The sequence below is a fragment of the Zalophus californianus genome, chromosome 9 (assembly GCF_009762305.2).
Source record: "Zalophus californianus isolate mZalCal1 chromosome 9, mZalCal1.pri.v2, whole genome shotgun sequence".
NCBI lineage: Eukaryota > Metazoa > Chordata > Mammalia > Carnivora > Otariidae > Zalophus > Zalophus californianus.
The window spans coordinates 14,047,115-14,071,866 of record NC_045603.1 but is presented as its reverse complement, the minus strand read 5'-3'; the positions used below and the strand labels follow the sequence as shown (position 1 = coordinate 14,071,866).

The following is a 24,752-nucleotide window of genomic DNA, read 5'->3' as shown; positions in this document are numbered from 1 at the left end:
TGTTGAATATCTAGGCTCTGCGAACTTGTGGGCTGGGGGACTGCTAAAAATCACCCTATTGTAACAGAGGCAGCGTGAGAGAGACAGAGAAAAAGGAGAGAGTGGGCTGCTGTGTCATGTGAGCACCCATATCTAACTGTGTTAATGCAGAGGGCGGGATATGGCACTCACGTTTTTGAGATGTACTTGGGTTTCAATGTGCCACAGTTCCACCAATCATTAATACCTACTTTTAGTGCATTTAATAATATCTAATATCAATATATAATTAAAACATCCCTCACAAAAAGAACAAATGGCTTAAAAATTGAGTCCTGCATGATAACCCAAAGTATAAAATAAATATACATGAGTCTACATGGATAGCAAATTACTTAATAAATAAATAAATATAAATGGGGGAGAGAAGCAGATCTCCTTACAGAAGAGCCCTTATAAGTAGATTCCACCCCTCATTAGGAAGTAGAACTTAATCTCCCCATTTCCAGTGTGCGGTGGGTGCAGTGACTCACTTCACAAAAATGAAGCATGAAAGGGGAAAATAATCACTTTATGGTGGAGAAACCTGGCAAACACTGCCTTAACCGACAGAGTCCCTAGTGAAGCCATGTGTGAAAACCAGGTCCTTCCTGATACGATGTGATGCCCTTGGGGGTGGACACCCTTTACCTCTGTGATACTCTCTCCAAAAAAACCATAACCTCAGTCTAATCATGAGAGAAATACATTGGACAAACTGAGTCTGAGGGATATTTCATAAAGTACCTGACCAGTACACCTCACAACGGCCAAGGTCAGTCATGAAAAAAAACAGGAAGACCGAGAAAGTGTTGGAGACCAGAGGAGACCGAGGAAACAGAATACTAATGGCAACCATAGTGAAATGTGCCCAAAGTCTGCAGATAAGTGAAGCACAATCCTCCAATGTGGGTTTGTCGGTTCACCATTATCATTTAGGATGTTACTATCAGGGGAAATAGACACTAAATGTGGGGGAGGGGAAGGTACGGGACTCAGCACTGCCTTAATAACCTTTCCTGTAACTCTAAAAAGCCTTCCAAAGAAAAGTACTGAAAACAAAAAAAAGTCCTACAAAGCAACAACTGATTGTGAACACCAGTCAGACAAGCTCATGTGACCAGCAGGAAAATAGTGGAGCTGATGCTTCTCTTTCCAATCGGAGCCCCTCCTTAGCCACTACGTTCAAGTACAGAAATGCCTACTAATTAGATCTGACAGGAAGCTGGCAAAAAAAAAAAAATAAGAATTCAAATATGGATTTACAACCACTATTGATAAGGAAGAGCTTCACCCCAACTGTGTATAATGCCTGAAGATGCTACGTATCGTGCGTACAAGGATACATGATGAGCAAGACACTTAGAAACAAAGCAACTGGGATAGGAAGACAAGCCTCCATCATTTTTTGGATGATGTTTAAAGTCTTGTGAAAGTCCATGTAGAACTTTACCACTAACCCCCATGAAAGGAGTCTGGCAGTCCCTTTGGGGATTTCACACGTAAAATAAAAGACAATAAAATCCAGGTAGGAAAACACTTGTTTTCCTTGCCCTAGCAAAAATGGCCAAAAAAATATGCAAGACAATACGGTAACAAATCAAGTAAATTCCTTTGTCAGCAAATATAGTGAGAACAGTCACACACACACACACAAAAAAGCTGCGGGCCTGAAGATCCTAGTATGAGAACAAATTACATGGGAGATTTGCTACAGAGTTAAATCAAAGCACAGAGGATCCTGATCCTGATGTGTGTCAGCTTATGCTACCTGCAAGATTCTGTTTAGATAATGAAATACCCAAACAACAACTTTTCGGTAAGCATTCAAGGGAAGATGTGCGGGACAAGTTATAATCTGAACGGTAAATTCCTCCTTCAATGACGACAGTGGTTTTATGGAAAGTGCACGTGGGAAAGGTAGAGTAGTTTTAACTGGAATAACGGAAGGATTCTAAGTGAGGTCACAAAGTGATACTGAATTCCTTTACTGCATTACTGAAGGCAAGCTTGCCGGAAAACACTTGAAGCCAGAGTGCACAAGTACTACTGGGTGTTACTGATTTGGTTACTTTTATAAAGGTGAGACTGAAACCACCACAGAACTCTTTATAACACTTTTGAATGACACAAGGAATGACCATGGAAGTCTTTTGTACAAGATAAAGCTTTGCTAGTTACCTCATGACAAAGGCCTTATAAGAGATGGCATACATAAAGATGATTTATGCATTCGTTGTTATGAAAAAATGGTGATCAGTGGTATGCTATCTTGTACTCTCGAAAAAAAAAAAATAGGCACCTGTAATCTGACCCTTCAACGTCAAGGTAATGAATGGGGTAGTCACTACTTTCAGAAAGAATCTGTGATATGGACAGAGCTTTTAGAAAATAGATGTTTGAAATTGTTTCCATGTTTTTTGAGGTAAAAAACACCGTGCTACCTGCTGAAACCCTCACTTCTACCTATTTAGAAACGTCAGTGGTTTGATGTGCGTAGCCAGCAAATACTGCTTAATTGGTGCTTCCCTCTCTCAAAATCCTTTTCATAGTAAAGCCCAGATTTAGGGAAGTGCTTCTTATAGTGGGCTTTTAAGGAACCATTCCCACAGGGTTTTTCCAGGGTCAAAACGGTCTGTTTTGTGTGTTGAAATGGAAACGCTGGGGATCCACCAAACCCATCAGGATTCCTGGGTGCAGGACCTCGTAATATGCGATTTTGTATATTCGGGACACAGAACTCCCCCTCTGCACCCCTCCCCAGCTCCCCTCTGTTTGAAGAAATCCCATTAACAGTTCTTAGAAATGTTTGGGTACACACTCCCCAAAGTGCTATTGTAGGGCAGATTTTCCAGAGGCATGACCTTGCTTCTAGGAATTTTGTTGACATTTTCAGGAATAATGGCATCTGAACCTCATCAGCTATGTATAACAAAGCCAATGATGGGTGCCTTAAATCACTAACACCCAATGGAGTTAAGTTCTGAACATCGACTTAGCAAAGAATGGGTGAGTATCGAAGGAAGCCAAAAGATCAAATGCTTAAATTATCCGAAGTCCCCTGCACTGAGCATGCCATTTTCCAGCACACTATTAGGGCACAAGATGATGGGCCACAGACCCACACTTAACCTCGGGCAACCCCTGCCTCTCTTCAGGTCCCTATGTGCTCTCTGTGAAATAAGTGCATTGGAATGGATAAGGAAGAAGAGCCCTTGTTTACATGTTTTGCCCACCAGCTGACTGAAAACTACTGAGAGAGTGGGAACATAACTAATTATGAATTACTGGCAATAAGGATACGAGGCTTACTCCAGGTTTCCCAGCCCGGTACGAACTGCTTGACTCATCACCCCTTATAATTTTTACATTTCCTTAACGTGCTGATTACTTCTCACGCCAGGACACTGGTGAAGGGAAATGAAGGAACCCGATGACAGCCCCCCAGCCTGGCCCTCAGTGGGTGCTCTGCTGAGTCTGCTGGGTGCGTGAGCGACTCCGAGGCACAAGACACCGAGGGACAGTCCCAAGCACCAGGCTACTTGAACAGGGGCCAGCCGCCTCAGATTTAATCCCAGGACCCCTCAAGTGTACTAGCCACAGTGCCGCCCAGAGACAAGAAAGCACTTAGAGGCCTTGGACTTGAGTCTTGGGATGAAATTAAACGGGCACTGGCCTCAAGGAGAGAGAGGTCTGGTTGGGAGGCGGTGATTGTAGATTTTAGATCTTCTCCCTCAAAGCAACTGTTTTTGCTTCCTGATCCATCTTAATCCTCCCAAATCAACCTTACTGTTCATCATTCTTATTACCCTCTCTCTGGTTTCCCCAGCCTCATTTTTCACAGTAGTCTGCTTGGCTACGGCACGCTCGATATGCTAATGCAAGGCAGCCCCTCATCTTCCTCAAAAGATGTGAAAACTGACACCTCTCTAAGTATTATAAAATGTTTTAAAACTTGACTTATGTGTGACTCCTCTTATGCAAATGGTACAGATTGCCTCTAGAAACATACATCATTTCTCCATATGGATGGCACGTTTTTCTCTTCTTTAGGATTTTTCTTTTAAGCATACTCAGCTCCCAATTCATGAATGGGTGGCAGTCAAAAATCCAGCCTCTTAGTCTGTCACTTAAAATTCAAATGTTCTTTCAAGGAGACAATGTTAAGAGTCTCTGTTCTGGGGTTAGTCCTCCAAAAGCCACTTAATACCAAGAGGGCTCACATCCTATAGAAGCATTATCTCATGTAAAATGTTTTTCTGGGAAAATATATTAAGGTGGGAACTCAGCCTTGTGTCAGAGGTAAGAGATCTGGAGATAGGGTCAGGCTGATGTGAGTTCAAACCTCAGCTCTGTCCTATTTTGTTGTGTGATTCTGGGTAAACAAGTTAGTGACTTAATCCATAAGATCCTTAGTTTTTGGATGTATAGAACAGATTCATATTCACCCTGTGAGACTTCTGTAAGGATTGAATGATGCCACGCTTGGCACGCACGCCATTTTCCACACAATCCACCTGATAATGCCATTGTCATCCTTTGAGGTCCCGGCCACAGCTTGCTTCCTGTCAATCCCTGAAAGGGATCAGTGCATTCTGGGCAGATGTTTTTGGAGCATTGGCATGGTCCTTGCTGCCTGCCACCTGGTTCACTGTTCCTAACTTGCTCCTTCCCATTCTCCAGGAGCATATACAAGGAAGGAGGGGTGGTTTCAACAGGACTGGGGAGAGGGGCGGCAAGGGTGTTTGGGGGCTGAGGAATGATGTCAGGCAGAAGATGAGGAAGGAAGAGATTGATATCAAGACTGAGCTTGGGCCTCCTACAGGATATCCCTCAAGACAGACTGCATCACACCCTCCTCAGACAGGGGCGTCCGGCTCTCTTAGGCCCCTTTACCGCCTTTCATCGCAACACTCAGCAGGCTGTCTGGGAATTCTCTGCTTAATGGTTGCTTCTCACTAGACTGTGACCTTCCTGAGGGCGGGGACCACGGCTTAGCCCCCGGGGCTCTATGAGCTCATACAGACCCAAGGACTAGATCCTCTGCTTGCCACTTCCTGACGATCACCCACTGTTTCCAGCCAGGGCTTCCTTCTCTAAAAGCCTATTAGAGACTCAAGGACTAGAACACAGTTTCCTAGCTTCTCTCCCATTCTCCCTTCTCCAAGCCGGCACACAGCCCTTTACTTGTCTCCAAAGAGTTTGTGCTCTTGGTGAAAGAATAAAAAGATGCTCCTCTGGGTCCTTCTCTTTTTATTTAAGATTCAGCCAGCGAAGGCTGAGTCATCAAGCTTTAGGACTGAAAGATAAAAAATGAAGGTCTTTGCAACACAAAGACTGAGGTGAAGTCCAGTACGTTTCTATGGAGCACTCAAGGGGCCTGGTGGAGAACAGGGCCAAAAATCATGGCCTCCATTTTATCAAGAATGTAACTGAGACTGGGAGAAGGTAAGTGGTTTACACAAGTCCTTCAGCTGGTAAGAGCTAGAACTGTCATTAGAATTTACGGGATTGCTTGGCTCCAAAAGCCTATATGCCTCTTTCCCCTCCTTAGTGAAATCATTTCCCCCCCTTAGTTGTTCTCTTAACCAATCTCTACGTAGCGTAAAGTTCTCTGCTGACACCCAGGACACGCTGGATGCCCAAGGCTAGTAAGCAGGTCTCTGGTAGGATGTGGGAGGATGTCTGCTCCTACAGATTGAGATTTATGCTCACCAAGAGTGAGCTGTGTGTTACCAAATGTGCTTCTATGCGATTTGTATGTCTGATGTAATTGGAAATGTAATCAAATATTCTTTGAATTAGGTGAATGCAAAAAGAGAGTTGCTATTTTCATAGAAGGCAAGTTAAAGCTTTGGAACAGGGCGCCTGGGTGGCTCAGTTGGTTAATCGACTGCCTTCGGCTCAGGTCATGATCCTGGAGTCCCAGGATCGAGTCCCGCATCAGGCTCCCTGCTCAGCAGGGAGTCTGCTTCTCCCTCTGACCCTCCCCCGTCTCATGTGCTCGCTCTCTCTCTCTCACTGTCTCTCAAATAAATAAATAAAATCTTTAAAAAAAAAAAAAAAGCTTTGGAACAACTCAATAAAAAGAAGTCCCTTAAAAAAATGGCTCTCAGATTAGGTATGGGTGAGAGACTATCAAGGAATGGGGAAATGCAAAATCCAGGACTGTAGTCTATCTCCTTTGTAAAAATCCTTAAATTCTTGCTCACCCTTCAAGGAAAGGAATTGGAAGAACCACAGAAGATGGATAAGGAGAGGTGTTTATGCAGGCTAATACAGAACAATCAGCAGACAAAAAAAAAAAAAAAAACCCAAAAAACAAAACAAAAAACAAAACAAAACAAAACTGGCCTTGGTTGAACGGACAAGCGAATCAAAGTTAACCTATTTTTAGGATTCTTGCCTGAACAGACATTTTTAATCAGCTGACCGAGCGCAGGGGCCCTGTGTGACCCACAGGTGGGCTTCTTAGCTTGGCTACCCTGTGGAGCATGAGTGTGAGCTGATGGAGAACAGGGTTCAGAGTACCTCTGTGCTCTCCCCAGGGAGGAACAGAGGAACCAGCAAATAGGAGGTCTTCCATAACTGTTGAATACAACGGAGGACATAAAGGATGGGAGGAGGAAGAAGAAAGAATGATAAGAAAGAAAATGAGGAAGATGCACTTTTACCTGGAATGTGAGGCCCCGGTTGGCCTGGAGGGACCTACAGATATGCTGTGTTACTAAACCAGGCCCTCGAGCTCCATGGCAACGTCCAGACCCCAATATGACTCAAAGGGTGGAACTTGGGCCTGCCAGTCTCTCTCTTTCCTCCCTGAACCCTTTACCCACTTTTATACATTGGCCATATTTCAGCGTTCTAAGATTTTGTTAGATATTAGTGGGTACAATGACTTCCAGATTCTTTTTCAGGTTTATCTAGAAAGATAGGAGTTAACTTGATTTGACTCTGTCTTCCTGGTTTTGCTATTTGAAAGTCCTCTACTTAAACACAGAATGGGCTGCCAAAAAGAGTTCACAAGTTATTCTGTTTGATAGGCTCAAAGCGACAATAATTAAGCAATCACTGAGCAATGTCAAAGTGGCATCGCCACCTGCCACATCAGCATCTCAGCTCTATGTGACCGGTGACTTTGTCCGTTCTGTTTCCCATAGCATCAACAGGGCCCGCAACAGTGCCTGGCATATAGGAACCACTCAGTAAATGCACGAATGCACTGGTATGTCTGTGATGGGCAGATGTGACATACTTTCACTTGGACACTTAGCTAGCTTTGTTGGTGTTTGTAAACTAAGTTGAAAGTTCACAGATGAAATCTCCTCTATATTTTACGGTGCCTTGCCTTTTCCTTTTTGTGGCTGCCAATTTAGAGGCTCTCAGATACCACATCAAACATATTGGCTTATGAATACCTGTCTGGTGTCTTTAATGAAACCCAGACTAATCCTGCTAAGAACAATCAGGTGCATAGGACACCTGCCAAGGTCCTCCTCACTGCTGAATTTATTTTTATTGTGGTATGATAGACATAAAATTTACCATCTTAACCATTTTCAAGTGTATAGTTCAATGCCACTAAGTGCATTCACATTGTTATGCAACCATCACCACCGTCCATTTCCAGGCCTCTTTCAACATCTCATATGGATATCTGTACTCATGAACTCCACGTTTCCCCCTCAATCCAGCCCCTGGTAATCCTGGTCCCATTTTCTCTCTCTATGAATTCTAAGTAGCTCATATAAGTGAGATCATCAATAGTTTTCCTTCCGTGCCTGGCTCATTTCACTTAGTGTATCATCAAGGTTCATCCACGCTGTAGCATGTGTCAGAGTTTCCTTCCTTTTAAGCGCTCCCAAGGTCTTTAGTTGTACTGACTTTTATAGAATTTTTATGTTTTTATTTTTGGCATGAAAATAAGACTTGAGTTTGGAAGTCTCCTGCGCTCTTGCCTGGTCAAGAAATGCCATCTAGGACGAGGGCACGGGCATTGCCTCAGTGTGTCGTCATTTGCCCCCTGACAGCTGAATGTGGAGTACTTTCTCCTGAAACGCACCCACTTCTCAATTTTTGACCAATGACTTCCAAGCCCTAGATTGCAAAATATGTACTCCTTCAAGTTTACAAGAGAGCGCCCGAGTGTGGTTCCAATTTGGTTGTAACCACTGACACATCTTTCAAGAGGATTGGAGATTTCCTACGGATTGACTGAGACTTGATAGGACCACTCTTCCAATTTGGTGGGGGTGAAATTGTGGTCTTAATTTTCACTTCCCAGATTAGCAAAGAGGTTGTATATCTTCTTGGCCATTTTCTTTATAATTTGGCCATTTTCTTTACAATTCAGTGAAATGATTATATCCTTTACACATTTTTCTTATTAATTAGTAAGAGTTATTTGTATATTTCATTTACTAGTCCTTTGTCAGTTATATGTGTTGAAAATGTCATTTTCTTTTCTTTTTGATGCTACTTTGATGGGAGTTATTAATCTCAAGTGGCTGAATTTACTGAACTTTTCATTTATGATATTTGCTTTTGTTGCCATGTTGAATAAATTCTTCCCAATTCTGAGGTCAGAGGCCATTTATTTTTTTTAAATAAAAGTTTAATTTGGCCTGTCACATTTAAGTCTCTAATCCATCAGAATTAATTTTGTGCATGGTATGAGATAGGGATCATTTTTCATTTTTCCACATGGATAATCAGATGCGCCTTAGCACCAATTTGTGGACGACTACATCCTTTCTCCAATGGCCAGCAAGCCATCTCTTTATATATCACATTTCCATATACATGTGGGTGCTCTTGGGCTCTCTGTTCTTTTTTATTAATTAATTAGCACCTCCCTAAGCAAATGTCCCCATGAAACTTTGCTGTAAGGTTTTCAGTGGATACTATTTATGAGAGTTTTTGTCATATGAATATTTTATTTTATCAAATAACTTTCTTGCATCTATTTACATGATTATACGGTGTTTCTCCTTTAATCTATTAACATGCTGAATGAATACTTGTAGATTTTTCAATGTTAAATCACTTGTGTCTTTCCTGGAATAAACCCAAGTTGGCCATGATGTATTATCTATTTTATACATGGCTGAATTTGATTTGCTAATATTTTGCTTAAGGTTTTTGCAAACCTCTCAAGGGTGAGACAGGCCTTCTTTTCTTGTGCTCTCCGTGTCTGATTTTGGTATTGAGGATATCCTGGCCTCAATGACATGGGTTAAAAAGTATTCCTCTTTTTCTATTCTCTGCAAATTTACCTAAAATTGGAATTATTTTTTGATTAAAAAAAAATGGTAGAACTTTACTCATCATTGAGGGATACTGTGTCTTTGTAAGAAGGTTTAATGGCTAGAAGATAATCCAGAATTTATATTTTTTCCTTAAGTCAGTTTTGGTAAATTATACATAGCTAGGCTTTTGTTCATTTCATAAGTTCTCAAAATTTTGACATAATTTGTTTACAGCATTCTCTTAATATTTCCTATAATTATGCTTTATCTACTTGATTGAAAACTCCACAAGGTAAGAAACTTCTGTTTGCTTTAATTTCTGCTGTATTCCTAGAACTCAGAAAGATGACTGGCTCAAAAACATTTAGGGAAGGAGTACATGAATCTGCATTTATGGCTCCCTAGACATTAACTGGTGAGTTCTCTTGCTATTTTTCACTGAGCCCTACCACTGCTTTGCCTATTCTATTGGTTCCTTTCAAAGAGCCAACTTCTGACTTTGTTGAATAATTTGTTGATCAATTTCTGCTCCTATCTTCTTTATGCCGTCTCTTAATTTTTGAATTTGTCCTAATTTTTTTTTAAGGATTTTATTTATTTATTTGACAGAGAAAGAGAGACAACGAGAGAGGGAACACAAGCAGGGGGATGGGAAAGGGAGAAACAAGCTTCCCGCTGAGCAGGGAGCCCGATGCGGGGCCCGATCCCAGGACCCTGAGATCCTGACCTGAGCCGAAGGCAGTCACTTAACCAACTGAGCCACCCAGGCGCCCCGTCCTAATGTTCTTTATATATCATCTTAAATTATAGACTTGGCTTTTCAGCCTTTCTTCTTTTTAATATGAGACTTAAGTCTATAAATTTCTTCATATATCTGTATCATTTCACTAGTTTTGACATGTATCATTTTTATTTTCATTCAGTTCTAAGTAGGTCTCAGTTTCAATTATGATTTCTGTTTAGAATCATGAGTAATTTAGAAGTATGCTCTCAATTTTAATCAAATATATATTTTAAGATTTTATTTATTTGACACAGAGAGAGAGAGAACGCGCACAAGCAGGGAGTGGGAGAGGGAGAAGCAGCCTCCCCACCAAGCAGGGAGCCCGATGCGGGACTCAATCCCAGGACCCTGGGATCATGCCCTGAGCTGAAGGTAGACACTTAACTAACTGAGCCACCCAGGTGCCCTTTAATCAAATATATTTTTAAAAAATTTTATTACTGCTAATTTAATTATACTGTGTTCAGAGATATATATAATATATATGCACACACACACACACACATATATATATATATATTATATATATATATATATATATAAAATTCTTTGAAACATACTGAGATTTACTTTATGGTCCAGAACATGGCTACTGATGATAAATGCCTCATGTGAGCTTGAGAAGGATGTATATTCTCTGTTAGGTACAAGGTTCTTTAATTGCCCAGTAAATCAGGATTTTTAACCATGTAGCTCAAATCTTCCATATTTTTAATCCACTTTCTTATGGATACCTTTTAAGAGTTCTGGAAAATTCCCATTCACTATAAAGATGCTTAACTTCCAATTTTCTCTATTATCCCCTTCTGACAGTCTAATTAGACACAGCCCAATATCTTCTCTCAGTTTTTCTCATTTTCCTTGTGTGCTGGGTTATGGATAATTTCTTCAGCTGTTTCTAGTTCACTAATTCTCTCTTTAGCTGGGTCTAATTTACTGCTTAACATATTCCTTGAATTTATAATTTCAACAATTATATTTTTCACTTCAAAAAATACTGTTTGATGGGGCGGAGCAAGATGGCGGAGGAGTAGGAGACCTGGATTTTGTCTGGTCTCAGGAATTCAGCTGAATAGGGATCAAACCATTCTGAACACCTACGAACTCAACAGGAGATCAAAGAAAAGAATAGCAACAACTCTCTGAACAGAAAAGCGACCACCTACTGGAAGGTAGGACGTAGGGAGAAGTGAATCCGAGGCGATATTCAGGAGGATAGACGGCGGGGGAGGGGGCCTCTGTCGGCCGCTTCTGGCAAGTGACAGAGCTGCAGAGCACAAAATCGGAACTTTTAGAAGCCGGCTCCGCTGAGGTACATTGCTCCAGTGGCTAAGCTGGGAGTGGAACCCTTGCGGGATGGTGTGGTCTCAGGACCCTTGGGGTCACAGAAGGACCGGGGGTGCCTGAGTACGGCAGAGCTCCCAGGTATCGGAATGGGGAAGCCGGCGGCAGAGACGGAGCCAGGGCGCGGGCTCTCAGCTCGGGGTTGCCATAAACTGTGATCCGTGGCCCAGTTGGGCCACTGCTCCTCCAGCAGGGACCCAACAAGCGGCAGATCCGGGGAGACTCCCCTTCCTCACCCGGGAGGAGCGGCGTGGGAGTGCACCACAGTGATCTGCTGGGTTTGGAGACTCCACACGGGGTCGGGTGCCAGAGATAGCAACGCTCAGTCACAGGCCGGGTAAGCACGGAGTGCGGCCGGAGACCGGGGAGACGGGAGTGACTGCTTTTCTCTGGGGGTGCACTGAGGAGCGGGGCCCCGAGTTCTCGGCTCCTCCAGGCGGAGATTGGGAGGCCGCCATTTTCACTCTCGTCCTCCAGAGCTGTACCAAGAGCTTGCAGGAAACAAAAGCTCCTAAGAGCAAACCCCAGCTGATTGCTTAGCCTGGACCGACAAGGGCAGGGCAATTCCGCCTCCAGCAAAGATATTTGGGAACCACGGAGACAGGCCCCTCCCCCAGAAGATCAGCACGAACAGCCAGCAAGCCAAGACCAAGTTTACCGATCAAGGAGAACGGGAGAACTCCAGTACTAGGGGAATACTGCACATGGAATTCAAGGCTTTTTTACCATGATTCATTAGTTTTTCAAAGTTAATTTTTCCTTTTTTTGAATTTTTCTTTTTCCCTTTTTCAACCAACATCTTATCAATCCCTTTTTTAAAAAAACATTTTTTATTTTTCATTTTTAGAGTCATATTTTATCCCTTCATAGCAGTTACCCTTATTTTTGGCATATATATATAAGTTGTTCTCTCTTTAAAATTCTGAGATACAGTTTCTTCTAACAGATAAAAATATACCCCAAATCACTAGTATATGCCTTTGTTCTAGTCTCCTGCCTGATCACATTCTCTCCCTTTTTTTTATTTTCTTTTAAATCTTCTTCTTTCTTTTTTCAAACAACTTCTTATCTTATCAATTCCTATTATAAAATCTTTTATACTTTTCATCTTTACAGTCATCTTCCATCCCTTCATTGTATCAACCCTTATTTTGCACATATATAAGTCTTTCTTCCTTTAAAATTTTAGGAGGTACTTTCTTCTAAGAGACCAAAATACGCCCAAAATCTAGTGTGTGGCACTGATCTATGCACTAGCTTGATCATATTTGATCATATTCTGTTTTTTTGTTTTGTTTTGTTCTGTTTTTGTTTGTTTCTATCTTTTTCATTTTTTTTCTCTTTCTTTTTCTTTCTTTCCCTTTCTTTTCCCCTGGTTTCAGGTCTTTTCTGATTTGCATAGAGTATATTTGCTGGGGACGTTGTTAACCTGTTAGCATTTTGTTCTCTCATTCATCTATTCTCCTCTGGACAAAATGACAAGACGAAAGAAATCACCTCAGCAAAAAGAACAAGAAGTAGTACCATCTGTCAGGGACCTACTCAGTACGGACATTAGTACGATGTCGGACCTAGAGTTCAGAATCAAGACTTTAAAGATACTAGCTGGGCTTGAAAAAAGCGTGGAAGTTGTTAGAGAAAACCCTTCTGGAGAAATAAAAGAACTAAAATCTAACCAAGTCGAAATCAAAAAGGCTATTAATGAGGTGCAATAAAAAATGGGGGCACTAACTGCTAGGATAAATGAGGCAGAAGAGAGAATCAGTGAAATAGAAGACCAAATGATGGAAAATAAAGAGGCTGAGAAAAAGAGACAGAAACAACTACAGGATCACGAGGGCAGAATTCAAGAGATAAGCGATATGATAAGACGAAACAACATTAGAATAAATGGGATCCCAGAAGAAGAAGAAAGAGAGAGAGGGGCAGAAGGTATATTGGAGCAAATTATAGCAGAGAACTTCCCTAATGTGAGGAAGGAAACAGGCATCAAAATCCAGGAGGCACAGAGAACCCCTCTCAAAATCAATAAAAATAGGTCAACACCCCGACATCTAATAGTAAAACTTACAAGTCTCAGAGACAAAGAGAAAATCCTGAAAGCAGCTCGGGAGAAGAGATATGTAACCTACAATGGTAGAAATATTAGATTGGCAATACACCTATCCACAGAGACCTGGCAGGCCAGAAAGGACTGGCATGATATCTTCAGAGCACTAAACGAGAAAAATATGCAGCCAAGAATACTATATCCAGTTAGGCTGTCATTGAAAATAGAAGGAGAGATAAAAAGCTTCCAGAACAAACAAAAACTAAAGGAATTTGCAAACACGAAACCAGCCCTCCAAGAAATATTGAAAGGGGTCCTCTAAGCAAAGAGAGACCTTAAAAGCAGCATAGATCAGAAAGGAACAGAGACAATATACAGTCACAGTCACCTTACAGGCAATACAATGGCACTAAATTCATACCTTTCAATAGTTACCCTGCATGTAAATGGGCTAAATGCCCCAATCAAAAGACACAGGCTATCAGATTGGATTAAAAAACAAGACCCATCCATATGCTGTCTGCAAGAGACTCATTTTAGACCCAAAGACACCCCCAGATTGAAAGTGAGGGGGTGGAAAACCATTTACCATGCTAATGGACACCAAAAGAAAGCTGGGGTGGCAATCCTTATTTCAGACAAATTAGATCTTAAAACAAAGATTGTAATAAGTGATGAGGAAGGACACTATATCCTACTTAAAGGGTCTATTCAACAAGAAGACCTAACAACTGTAAATATCAATGCCCCTAACATGGGAGCAGCCAATTATATAAGGCAGTTAATAACAAAAGCAAAGAAACACATTGACAACAATACAATAATAGTGGGGGACTTTAACACCCCCCGACTGAAATGGACAGATCATCTAAGCAAAAGATCAACAAGGAAATAAAGGCTTTAAATGACACACTGGACCAAATGGACTTCACAGACATATTCAGAACATTCCATCCCAAAGCAACGGAATACACATTCTTCTCTAGTGCCCATGGAACATTCTCCAGAATTGATCACATCCTAGGTCACAAATCAGGTCTCAACTGGTACCAAAAGACTGGGATCATTCCCTGCCTATTTTCAGACCACAATGCTTTGAAACTAGAACTCAATCACAAGAGGAAAGTCGGAAAGAACTCAAAGACATGGAGGCTAAAGAGCATCCTACTAAAGAATGAATGGGTCAACCAGGAAATTAAAGACGAATTAAAAAAATTCATGGAAACCAATGAAAATGAAAACACAACTGTTCAAAATCTTTGGGATACAGCAAAGGCAGTCCTGAGAGGAAAGTATATAGCACTACAAGCCTTTCTCAAGAAACAAGAAAGGTCTCAAATACACAACCTAACCCTACACCTAAAGGAGCTGGAGAAAGAACAGCAAATAAAGCCTAAACCCAGCAGGAGAAGAGAAATAATAGAGAGCAGAGCAGAAATCAATGAAATAGAAACCAAAAGAACAGTAAAACAGATCAATGAAACTACGAGCTGGTTCTTTGAAAGAATTAACAAGATTGATAAACCCCTGGCCAGACTTATCAAAAAGAAAAGAGAAATGACCCAAATCAACAAAATCATGAATGAAAGGGGAGATATCACAACCTACACCAAAGAAATACAAACAATTATAAGAACATATTATGAGCAACTCTATGCCAGCAAATTACATAACCTGGAAGAAATGGGTACATTCCTAGAGATGTACCAACTACCAAAATTGAATCAGGAAGAAATAGAAAACCTGAACAGACGTATAACCCCTAAGGAAATTGAAGCAGTCATCAAAAATCTCCCAAGAAACAAAAGCCCAGGGCCAGATGGCTTCCCAGGGGAATTCTTCCAGACATTTAAAGAAGAATTAATACCTATTCTCCTGAAACTGTTCCACAAAATAGAAATGGAAGGAAAACTTCCAAACTCATTTTATGAGGCCACCATTACCTTGATCCCAAACCCAAAGACCCCATCAAAAAGGAGAATGACAGACCAATATCCTTGATGAACATGGATGCAAAAATTCTCACCAAAGTACTAGCCAATAGGATCCAACAGTACGTTAAAAGGATTATTCACCACGACCAAGTGGGATTTATCCCTGGGCTGCATGGTTGGCTCAACATCCGCAAATGAATCAACGTGATACAATACATTAACAAAAGAAAGAACAAGAATCATTTGATCCTCTCAATAGGGGCAGAAAAAGCATTTGACAAAGTACAGCACCCTTTCTTGATCAAAACTCTTCAGAGTATAGGGATAGAGGGTACATACCTCAATATCATAAAAGCCATCTATGAAAAACCTACAGCCAATATCATTCTCAATGGGGAGAAGCTGAGAGCTTTTCCCCTAAGGTCAGGAACGTGGCAGGGATGTCCACTCTCACCACTGCTATTCAACATAGTATTACAAGTCCTAGCCACAGCAATCAGACAACAAAAAGAAATCAAAGGCATCCAAATCGGCAAAGAGGAAGTCAAACTCTCACTCTTTGCAGATGATATGATACTGTATGTGGAAAACCCAAAAGACTCCACCCCAAAACTGCTAGAACTCATACAGGAATTCAGTCAAGTAGCAGGATATAAAATCAATGCACAGAAATCAGTGGCATTCCTATACACCAACAATAAGACAGAAGAGAGACAAATCAAGGAGTCGATCCCATTTACAATTGCACCCAAAACCATAAGATACCTAGGAATAAATCTAACCAGAGAGGCAAAGGATCTGTACTCAGAAAACTATTAAATACTCATGAAAGAAATTGAAGAAGACACAAAGAAATGGAAAAACGTTCCATGCTCATGGATTGGAAGAACAAACATTGTGAAGATGTCAATGCTACCTAGAGCAATCTACACATTCAATGCAATCCCCATCAAAATACCATCCACTTTTTTCAAAGAAATGGAACAAATAATCCTAAAATTTGTATGGAACCAGAAGAGACCCCGAATAGCCAGAGGAATCTTGAAAAAGAAAAGCAAAGCTGGCGGCATCACAATTCCGGACTTCCTGCTCTATTACGAAGCTGTCATCATCAAGACAGTATGGTACTGGCACAAAAACAGACACATAGATCAATGGAACAGAATCGAGAGCCCAGAATTGGATCCTCAACTCTATGGTCAACTTATCTTTGACAAAGCAGGAAAGAATGTCCAGTGGAAAAAAGACAGTCTCTTCAACAAATGGTGTTGGGAAAATTGGACTGCCACATGCAGAAGAATGAAACTGGACCATTTCCTTACACCACACACAAAAATAGACTCCAAATGGTTGAGAGACCTAAACGTGAGACAGGAGTCCATCAAAATCCTAAAGGAGAACACAAGTAGCAACCTCTTCGATCTGAGCCGCAGCAACATGTTCCTAGAAACATCGCCAAAGGCAAGGGAAGCCAAGGCAAAAATGAACTATTGGGATTTCATCAAGATAAAAAGCTTTTGCACAGCAAAAGAAACAGTGCACAAAACCAAAAGACAACCGACAGAATGGGAGAAAATATTTGCAAATGACATATCAGATAAAGGGCTAGTATCCAAAATCTATAAAGAACTTATCAAACTCAACACCCAAAGAACAAATAATCCAATCAAGAAATGGGCAGAAGACATGAACAGACATTTTTCCAAAGAAGACATCCAAATGGCCAACAGACACATGAAAAAGTGCTCAACATCACTCCGCAACAGGGAAATCGAAATCAAAACCTCAATGAGATACCACCTCACAGCAGTCAGAATGGCTAAAATTAACAAGTCAGGAAAGGAGAGATGTTGGCGGGGATGCGGAGAAAGGGGAACCCTCCTACACTGTTGGTGGGAATGTAAGCTGGTGCAACCACTCTGGAAAACAGTATGGAGGTTCCTCAAACAGTTGAAAATAGACCTACCCTACGATCCAGCAATTGCACTACTGGGTATTTACCACAAAGATACAAAGATACAAATGTAGGGATCCGAAGGGGTACATGCACCCCGATGTTTATAGCAGCAATGTCCACGATAGCCAAACTGTGGAAAGAGCCAAGATGCCCATCGACAGATGAATGGATAAAGAAGATGTGGTATATATACACAATGGAATATTATGCAGCCATCAAAAGGAATGAGATCTTGCCATTTGCAACGACGTGCATGGAACTGGAGGGTGTTATGCTGAGTGAAATAAGTCAATCAGAGAAAGACATGTATCATATGACCTTCCTGATATGAGGAATTGTTAATCTCAGGAAACAAACTGGGGGTTGCTGGAGTGGGGGGGGTGGGAGGGATGGGGTGGCTGGGTGATAGACATTGGGGAGGGTATGTGCTATGGTGAGCGCTGTGAATTGTGCAAGAGTGTTGAATCACAGATCTGTACTTCTGAAACAAATAATGCAACATATGTTAAGAAAAAAAAAAGAAGATAGCAGGAGGGGACGAATGAAGGGGGGTAAGTCGGAGAGGGAGACGAACCATGAGAGTCGATGGACTCTGAAAAACAAACAGGGTTCTAGAGGGGAGGGGCGTGGGGGGATGGTTTAGCCTGGTGATGGGTATTAAAGAGGGCACGTTCTGCGTGGAGCACTGGGTGTTATGCACAAATAGTGAATCATGGAACACGACATCAAAAACTAATGATGTAATGTATGGTGATTAACATAACAATAAAAAAATACTGTTTGATCCAAATAGGTCTATATGCCTGTGAGAATCTCTCGTTCCTCCATCCTTTTAATTCTCTTTTATTCTTACACATAATATTTATGTTTTATATCTGACGAGTCTAACACCTGAATTCTTTGCTATTTACTTCTACAGTTTCTGCCCTTTCTTATGGTGGTTTATTTCCCCATGTGTTTAGATTACCGAATGAGAAATTATTTCTCTTGAAACTTCACCTAAAGAATTCACTGAAGTCTTTCTTGTTTTTGAGAGTATTCTTCTAGATTAGATTTCTGTTTATTTCTGCCAGGTGCCTGCCACATTTTCATGTTTCTTCTATTTCTGTCCCACACATATAAATTTCAGCCCCCCAAATAATGAGCACAAACTTGAAATGAGAAATTCTCAGGGGAAACATGTCTCTCTTACTTTACCTAAAGCCAAGGATAAAACATATAGGAATGTTTTATTAAGATCTCTATCATGTTCTCCTATGGATATTTTTAAACTTGTTATCCACCGAGGATATCGCTTTTCCTGGATCCTGACTTTTGGCAAGCATCTTTTATTTTTCTTGGGGTTGGGACTCAAATTCCCCCTCATAGCCTTTTAATAGAATGGTTATACACATGGTTTGCCTGACTTGGATTTAGGCCTAATGTCCCAGTGTCACTAAAAATTGCATTCCTTTGTTTGAATTATATAGTAAATTATATAGTTTTTTAGTAAATTATTTTTAAGCCAGGCCTCTAGCTCCTAAGGATCAGCAAATAGCCAGCAAATGTCAGATCCAGTTGCTTTTTGCTTATCCTTCTGGATCCATACTTTATTATCGTTTCTGGTCTCTGCTTACCTCATTTACTTTATGGACTGACCGACTATGCTTTCAAATCCTAAAAAATTTTTTTATCCAGTACTTTTTGGTGTTCTGTACAGGGTTGATTTTATTTTCCTCACCTTTAAACTTCTAGTTCATGACAGTCTTGGAAATATTCCTCAGTATATCATATATTTTCCTCATGTCTAAGAAATACACGACATAGTGAAGGAGCTGCATAAATGTTGATTGAAAGAATGAATGATGGAGGCATTTCTGTTTTACTTTCTAATATTTTGTAATGCAGTAAAAAAACAAAAAACAAAAAAAAAGTTCGTTCTTTTTGACTATGTCATTTCAATCCTGGAAAGCTGTGAATTTTAGACTGTTCATTACAACACAGTTTATATTTGTGAAAATTTGAAAACAACTAAAGTAAAAGGAATGGCTTGGTAACAGAAGAGTACAAAATTCTATGTGTGTTACGACTATAAATAAGAGGCAACACACACACATGTGGACATGGCCACAGGCCACTTGGAAAAGATGGATTTATTCGGAAAGCAAGGTCTGGGTTCCTTTTTCCTTTAAAAACTTTCAAATGATTGTTACTGCATGGACATGTGGGCAATGGCTATACATTTTAAATGACATCAACTCCCTATGGTTGCATGTGTCTACTTCCCGTTTGATACAGCCAGAGAGGCAAACACACTTGCTGTCAGACAGGCCTGCGTTCAAGTCCTTCTTCTGTTACTTACCAGCTGAGGTCAGTTCCTCATGCCTCCCATTGTAGGTAGGAAATTCTGACACACCCTTTAATTCTGGGCTCAGCCAACAGGATATTAGCTGCAAGGACTCAAGTTTTCCTTGCAAGCACTAAAAATTCTTCTCCCACCTCTGTTTTGCTATGAGAATGAGCTGGACTGGCCTGTTCATGGGACATGGGAGACACCGGAGGAGGGCCAAGATGTCCTAGCCACCAGCCATCGGATCCGAAGCTGACCACAGACACTTGGTTAAACCAGTGAAAATCAGACGGCCGCCGGCCCACCTGCAGACTCCTCAGCTAAACAAATGGTTGTTGATTTAAGCCACTGTTAGAACAGCTTGTTCTGCAGCATTAACTATGGCAGCAGATAACTTGTACATGCTGTCTTCCTCACTGTGGGGGGTGGGGCCCAAAGGCTCCCCATCCAGGCCATCAAATGTGGGGTCTCCCGATCGGAGTGGGGGTGGGGCGGCAGCTAGAGACTCAGGCGGTGAAAGGATTCGCCTGAGGCAGAACAAAGGCGACTGAAGTTTACTGAATACACGGCAAGGGAGTGACGGGCAGAATGCAGAACAGAGGTTGTGCTGTCTGCCAGGAGGCAGTGGTGGGCACTCTAGTTAAGGGGGAAGGTGAGGAGGTACGGGGACGTCTGGAATTTTCCTTCTTTAGTACCTGTGTCCAGGTGTCAGGAACCCATTGGTCAGCTAGGGCTTACAGACATTTTGAGGTGGGTCACCTAATGGGCCTGTTTGTATTCAGCCAGGGGGTTGAGGGGGGTGGGTGTCACTGTGGGCCCTTCTACCTTCTTCGGGTTTCCATGGTTCAAGCTGGTTGCTTCCGGGCCCTACCGCTATGTCTGGTACCTAGAGACTGATGACGAAGGCTTTTCTGTCACTGTCACTGATTAGTGAGGTGGAACGAGATGTCTGGTGCCCCCCCCACTCACCACCTCGGCCCCGGGCAGGCGTATTCACATTCCTCTCCTCACCTGTGTCTCTCCTCTGGCTGCGAACTTGAACGTAGGAAAGGAAGTTATTCTATCTATGACACCTGGCACAGGGTAGTCCCTCAATAAATGTTTTTGTTTGAATTAAATGACTGGATTTGGGGAACTGATATGAACCAAAACAGCCAGCAGCAGGTGGCAAGAAGAATCACCAGGCAAGCTGGTTCTTAGGCAGGGAGGGAGGCCTTATGCTTTCCAGAAAGCCCAAACAAGAGGGGAAAAAAAAAAAAAAGGAGAAAAGCACATTCTTTCTGCTCTTCTACGCCCTTATCTCTCTCACCACACTGCACACAAAGCTCAGAACCATTCATCCCCCTGAAAAGCCCTCCCTAGCCGGCCTCCCTGTGCCCCGGCGGGACACCCCTCTCCCCCTCCGCGGGACTGCCCCAACACCCACCGCAGCCTGGCCTTCCTCTACCTTCAGATCAGACACATCCCTGTAGCATTGCTCAGAGCGGGTGTGGTCCGACAGCTGCACGTTCCAGAAGCAGGGGAGTGGATACACGAGGAAGGGGTTCTGTTTGATGACGGCATTGAAAATATCCTGGGAGAGAAAAGCCAGACACGGTCAAAACAGCTGGGTTTCACCCATGATGCCAACTCTCAAGGCACAGAGCTCTTCCTGGGCAAGGGCCTCCCTCGAGCCTCCTGCTCGCAACACAGGCTGGCTTGCACTGCGGGGCATTCCCATCTCTAGAACCAAGCAGTTGTGTTTGGACAGATATGGGGGAACGCCCCACACTGACTTGACATTCATGGGCTCTACTGGTCCCCAGGAGGCGTCATCAGGGAAGCGGATGTGGGAGCAGACAGGGAGTCTTTCCCACCTGAGCTGGCAGATGTTAAATGAAGTCACTTTTCTGCCTCTCTTCCCACCTCATCGAGGTGTCATCCATCCCAAGCCTCCAGGAGAGGAAACTGCATGATGACAAGTGGCTCCACTCACTCAGGGGCTGAGACAAATTACAGAGCTGTTTCAGCAGCGCTTCCTGGGGCTTTTGGCGGACTCGATGATGGATGCGCCTTGTTTTCCTGTAGGGCCACGGTGCCCACTCGGCCACGCGCACTCCCCACCTCCAAATCCAACTGCGACTTTTCTAGGGAGGCTTCCCTTCTTTCGGGCTTTTCTCCAAGCTTTTGCTGCACCAGGCCATACTTATTAACTAGCTGCTGACAGGTGGTGCCGGGAGGTGAATTATGTGCCTTCACAGGAGGAGATGCCTGGATAAAGTATCCTCCTTGGACACAGACATGCAATTGCTAGCTTTTGGGGACACACTTGAGTCACTGTGACCTAACTTAAAAAATGATGATGGAGGACAATTTTCCCTTCAGGTTTAAAACAGCTACCTGGGTAATTTTTAACTCATTCATTATACCAGATCTCATGTTTGAAAAAAGGAAATTAGTTTCTGGCTGCTTGGGAAATACTGAATAATAACCATGCTTAAAAAAAAATAGCAAAGTAACCCTATAGAGTTTCTTGCTTCCTCTGTATTAGAAAGCTTGGCAAAAATACAATGAATCAGACCACTGAACTGGGAGCAAAAACATATGGGAGTGGGCTTGCTTTTTGGGTGAACAGGAAAGGATAAAAATGCAGAGGACCCAGAGAAGTCTTGTCTCCATTTCAACACGACCAGCTATACCACAGGGAGCTCAAAGTCTAAAAGTGTGACCCTAGTAGAGCCAAGGTCAAAGGCTCGGGGACCTGCACTTTCCACCAAAAAATGAGACATGGGATTTTGATGAATTTATGTTAATGGTTTGGTGCAGCGCAAAGACTTTTTCAGATTGCCTGGATTAGAAGCCGGTTATTCCAGCCAGGCAGTTTGTCCCTTCCATGTAAATGCATTTCCCTTGAGGATAAGGTCATAGCACCGGTTCTCAAGAAAAGGTGCTGCTGTAAAAGTGAGAAGAGGAAACTGAAATCCTGTCTGGGAAATAGGCTGTGGTTTTCTGGGGTCACAGGGAGCAAGACCTACGCACCCCATACCCAGATGGAGACGGTGACCTCTGCTTAGCACATCAGATTGTCATTTACTTATCGGTCTGCTTCAATAAACTATGAGCTCTCTGAGGCCAAAGACTGCATCCTTCATTCATCTCTGCAATCCTAGTTCTGAACATCGTCCCTGGCACACAGTGCATGCAGTGAAAGGCTGCTGAACGCACAGATGAATTCACAACCAAGTTCCGCTGTTGTCTCAGACAGGCAAGCCTAAGGCAGACCGATCCCAGGGCACAGTCACACAGTCGGTGGAAAAATCAACCAGACCCATATACTTCCAGGCTTCTTTGAGAAACAGCTCAAGGGTACTCAGGAATAACTCTACCTTCTAGCCTGCCTACTCACCTGGTCAGCTAAGGAGGTGGAGAGCATGCCCATCAGCTCCCTCTCTGCGGTCAGCCTCCACATCTGCTCCCATTTCATCTTCCGTAGCTTATCCAGAAGCAGCAGGATCACTCCTGGGTAACAGCAGAGGAGGGAAGAGGGAAAATCAACAGTGAGACGCAGAACCAGGCACACACCTGTCCACGGTTTGGAGACAAACACACGTGGGTTCCATCCCAGGCTCTGCCAGGGACACATTCTCTCTGAAATGTCCTCATTGTATGGAGAACGTTACAACAGCCTCAAAGGCTGTTGCAAACACTATGCGAGACGGGCAAAATAGCCTAGCACTTTTTGGAGATAGGATGGTGGGGATGGTCGCGCAACCACACGAACGTACTTAATGCTTCTGAACTGTACACTTAAAGATGGTTAAAAGGTTACCCCAAAGATACAAATGTAGGGATCCGAAGGGGTACGTGCACCCCGATGTTTATAGCAGCAATGTCCACAATAGCCAAACTGTGGAAAGAGCCAAGATGTCCATCGACAGATGAATGGATAAAGAAGAGGTGGTATATATACACAATGGAATATTATGCAGCCATCAAAAGGAATGAGATCTTGCCATTTGCAACGACGTGCATGGAACTGGAGGGTGTTATGTTGAGTGAAATAAGTCAATCAGAGAAAGACATGTATCATATGACCTCACTGATATGAGGAATCTTAATCTCAGGAAACAAACTGAGGGTTGCTGGAGTGGGGGGGGGGTGGGAGGGATGGGGTGGCTGGGTGATAGACATTGGGGAGGGTACGTGTTATGGTAAGTGCTGTGAATTGTGCAAGACTGTTGAATCACAGATCTGTACCTCTGAGACAAATAATGCAATATATGTTAAGAAAAAAAGAAAAGAAGATAGGAGGGGAAGAATGAAAGGGGGGGAAATCAGAGGGGGAGACGAACCATGAGAGACGATGGACCCTGAAAAACAGACTGAGGGTTCTAGAGGGGAGGGGGGTGGGAGGATGGGTTAGCCTGGTGATGAGTATTGGGGAGGGCACATTCTGCATGGAGCACTGGGTGTTATGCACAAACAATGAATCATGGAACACTACATCAAAAACTAATGATGTAATATACGGTGATTAACATAACAATAAAAATACAAAACTAATGATGTATGGTGATTAACATAACAATAAAAAATTTTAAAAAAAGATGGTTAAACGGGTACATTTATGCCATGCATATTTTACCACACTCATTTTAGAAAGAGCCTAATAATGCACCTGATATGTACTACATTCCCTATAAGCATTAGGTTCTTCCCTGTTTTTTTTCCCCCCAGAGATATGACAACCAACCAGGTTTATCTGATGGAAGGTGTTTGCACAATCTGTGCCGTTTATCTTTATGGATAAAAAGCAGCTCCCCTGTAATTTTATTCTAGGTAAGTCTGGCCAATTGGCTTTGCATTTATCGACAAGCCATAGCAGCTTGTTGCAGTGTCCCTGATTTCCAAGGTCTTCTCTGGTCCCCATGGCCAACACAGATGTAAACTACAGTGAAGGCAGTGCTGATGCTGGTCTTAAAGATGAGCTCCATTTTTGTTTTGTTTTGTTAGTTTTCATGGGGAGGGACGTGGGTCCATGGGGGACTGTGTAGCGAGAGAAACTGTCACTGTACACCCTTCTGTTATTTTTTTAAAATGTAAAAAAAC

The 24,752-nt window shown here is 42.5% G+C and overlaps 1 protein-coding gene across 7 annotated transcripts in view; it reads right to left on the bottom strand.

The window, feature by feature from the left end:
* The window catches only part of LARGE1 (LARGE xylosyl- and glucuronyltransferase 1), a 541,701-nt gene that overhangs the window by 66,560 nt on the left and 450,389 nt on the right, over positions 1–24,752 (bottom strand). For all 7 annotated transcript variants that reach the window (XM_027592150.2, XM_027592145.2, XM_027592147.2 and 4 more), the window contains 2 exons: positions 23,050–23,162; positions 21,112–21,237 (listed from right to left, as the gene is read on the bottom strand). In XM_027592150.2, the coding sequence (XP_027447951.1) occupies positions 21,112–21,237; positions 23,050–23,162 (239 nt within the window). The remainder of the gene's footprint in view (positions 1–21,111; positions 21,238–23,049; positions 23,163–24,752) is intronic.